We start from the raw sequence: 2500 nt of genomic DNA, 5'->3' as shown, positions 1-2500 counted from the left end.
AATATTGTTCACAAAATAAGTACTGTTAAATGTCAAAATGATATAAGTATCACAACTCAATAAATACTCTATACCCCAAAAAAGAAAGAAAAAAAAGAAACAACTTCTCAAACACAATAAATGTGGACAAATAGATCATATGTTCTGAACATGAAAACTCAACATATGCCTGTGATATTACATATTTTCTGAATCTGGCTATGCAACAACAGATATATGAAAAATTCAGTATCAGAAGTGTTTTGATATTACAACTGCACCCTTTTAAAACAAGTTGCCCATATTTTCCAAAATCATTTCTTTATGATATCAAGAGAAGTTACACTTTGTTTTCCTGTGTCTGCACCTGGCCATTAACACCAACAGTGTCCCACCCCGAAACTCTCTCCCTGGGTAGCAGCCAACACAATGGGTCAAGAATCCCAGTGGGTTCTAGGCACAATCATAAGGCAGGGGCAATTACTGCTCAAATTTTTAGTTTGTGCTCAACATGACCATCACATTGCAGAATTGCTTTGAAGGGCTGAGATTAGAACAATTGTCGAGACAAAAGTGTTTCGGGAGTTAAAGCTATAAAGAATAAAAATTCAATACAAGTACAAAGTGCAAAAGAAAACAGGATCAATTAACTACACACTGAGAGTTAAAATACATACCTCTCACTTTGATCCCATTTATAACCGATGTTCCAATCCACATGAGGTCAATCAGTTGTGGGTTATATCAATTAAGTCATGATTAACTAAGAGTCACTTCTCTGACCTATGGCAACTTTTCTTAAAAAATAATATGAGAAAGAGAGAAACTTGTATAATGTAACGCGTGAGTCGCTGTTGGCTTGGCTGCCCTTTCAAAAGGAATGGACGGGGAAGAAGAACACAGATTAAGTAAACTGAGAAGTCTAGTGAGGGTTTGGGGTAGTAGGTTGAACACCGACTCCCTTTCCGCCTGCCTGACCTTTGTATATGAGGTACTCCAGGTGAGCCAAAACACGGAACATTTCCTGAGCCCCTTCTTGGTACTGGATGTGTCTTCTTAGCGTGGAAAGAGCTGCCTCCACGTCATTCAGAGAGGGCCCACGTTCTCCTTCTTCCTCATTTTCATCGTCTTCCTCATCTTGCTCGTCATCTTCGTCGTCATAACGCATATCGTCATCTTTGTCAGCCCCGGTGACAACAGCCAGGATGTCATCATCATTATTCAGGTTACAGACTTGAACCTCATCATCAAAGTGAACAAAGTCATCAAAAGTCATGTCTGGGATGCGGAGACCAAGAGTTCGCAGACGATGAAGCAAAGTTAAGTTTTCAGCCCCCATGGAAGGGTCAGGAGGTGGGGGAGGAGCACCCCAAGCTCCATATTTGCTAACTCCTGCTCGGGCAAAACTGGCACTAATGACAGCATCGGAAACACTGTGCCAAGCAGTGGCCAGCTGGTGTAAACAAGTCAAGAGGCTCAGCTTTGTGTTGAGACGTCGGGTGCGCTTGTTTGGCGTGGGATCGTCTCTCTGCATTTGGTTGACCAAAGTTTCTAATATGCCACGTCGGTAGTTTCTCTTGAAGGCCATCACTACACCATGGCGTAGTGGTCCTAGAAAACCATTCGGGGCAGTTACCAGACGAACGGATCGTAAACCACCAGGAGGCTTGGAGTGCACTGGTAAACATGCTGCAATTACAACTACCCTTCTGCCCTGTTGTACAAACCATGAGTCAACATCCTGCAACCAGGCTCCAAAGCTGTCACTGGTCATCCATGCCTTCTGATTAGCAAGGTACTGCACGGGGAGACTCTTAACATGGCGGAAACTAGAAGGCTTTGGATGTTTGCCTACTACAAGCAATGGAAATTTCTCTGTTCCTGTCATATTGCCACACAATAATACTGTGAGTCTCAGTCTACTACGGATGCCTCCTGCACATCTCTCTCCACGCAGGTTTGGGGCAACGGTTGGTAGAGTCCTATATAATAAACCGATTTCTTCAACGGCAAATACATCACCAGGATCAAATTCAAGCAACAGCTGAGGTAATACAGCAGTCTGCCATTCTCCGGGTTTAAGTTCCGGTGAACTGTTTTCTTCCTCTTCTCTCTTTCTCCTGGCTGGAGCTCTCCCAAAGACTATATTCTTCCTCTTTTTGAAGCGATCTAACCACCCGTGAGTTGCTTTGAAATCTGTATGACCAAGTTTACTGGCAAAAGCAAGAGCTTTGGCACAGAGGATTGGCCCAGAGACTGGTGTTCCTGTACTGATGGCTTGCTTATACCATGAATACAAAGCAGCTTCTATGTCTTCACGCTTGGGTCCCTTCAGACGCTTGCTGTCTGGGTGGAACATTCCCTTCTTCCAGCATTGTAAATAACTGTTTGATTTTTTCATAATGGACTTAATTGTTGAGCGATTAACCATGTACTCCTCGGCCATGTCTGACTGCTTCTCACCACTATTGATGCGTTTGATTATCTCAATCTTGACCTCGAGAGAGAGACCATTCCTGCG

General features: G+C 43.4%; 1 protein-coding gene across 1 annotated transcript in view; it reads right to left on the bottom strand.

The window, feature by feature from the left end:
* LOC122249726 (tigger transposable element-derived protein 4) overlaps nucleotides 1-2500 on the bottom strand; it is a 23412-nt gene that overhangs the window by 651 nt on the left and 20261 nt on the right. Inside the window, exon 3 of the mRNA XM_043010861.2 lies at nucleotides 1-2500. This exon is cut by the window's left edge and continues 651 nt beyond it; it is cut by the window's right edge and continues 794 nt beyond it. Coding sequence (XP_042866795.2) covers nucleotides 902-2500 — 1599 coding nt within the window. The 3' untranslated portion in view covers nucleotides 1-901.

The sequence above is a fragment of the Penaeus japonicus genome, unplaced genomic scaffold (assembly GCF_977035675.1).
Source record: "Penaeus japonicus unplaced genomic scaffold, GWHDUDI00000001_assembly GWHDUDI00000006, whole genome shotgun sequence".
Lineage (NCBI taxonomy): Eukaryota > Metazoa > Arthropoda > Malacostraca > Decapoda > Penaeidae > Penaeus > Penaeus japonicus.
The sequence above is the reverse complement of the archived record's forward strand: the minus strand, read 5'-3'. Positions and strand labels throughout refer to the sequence as shown.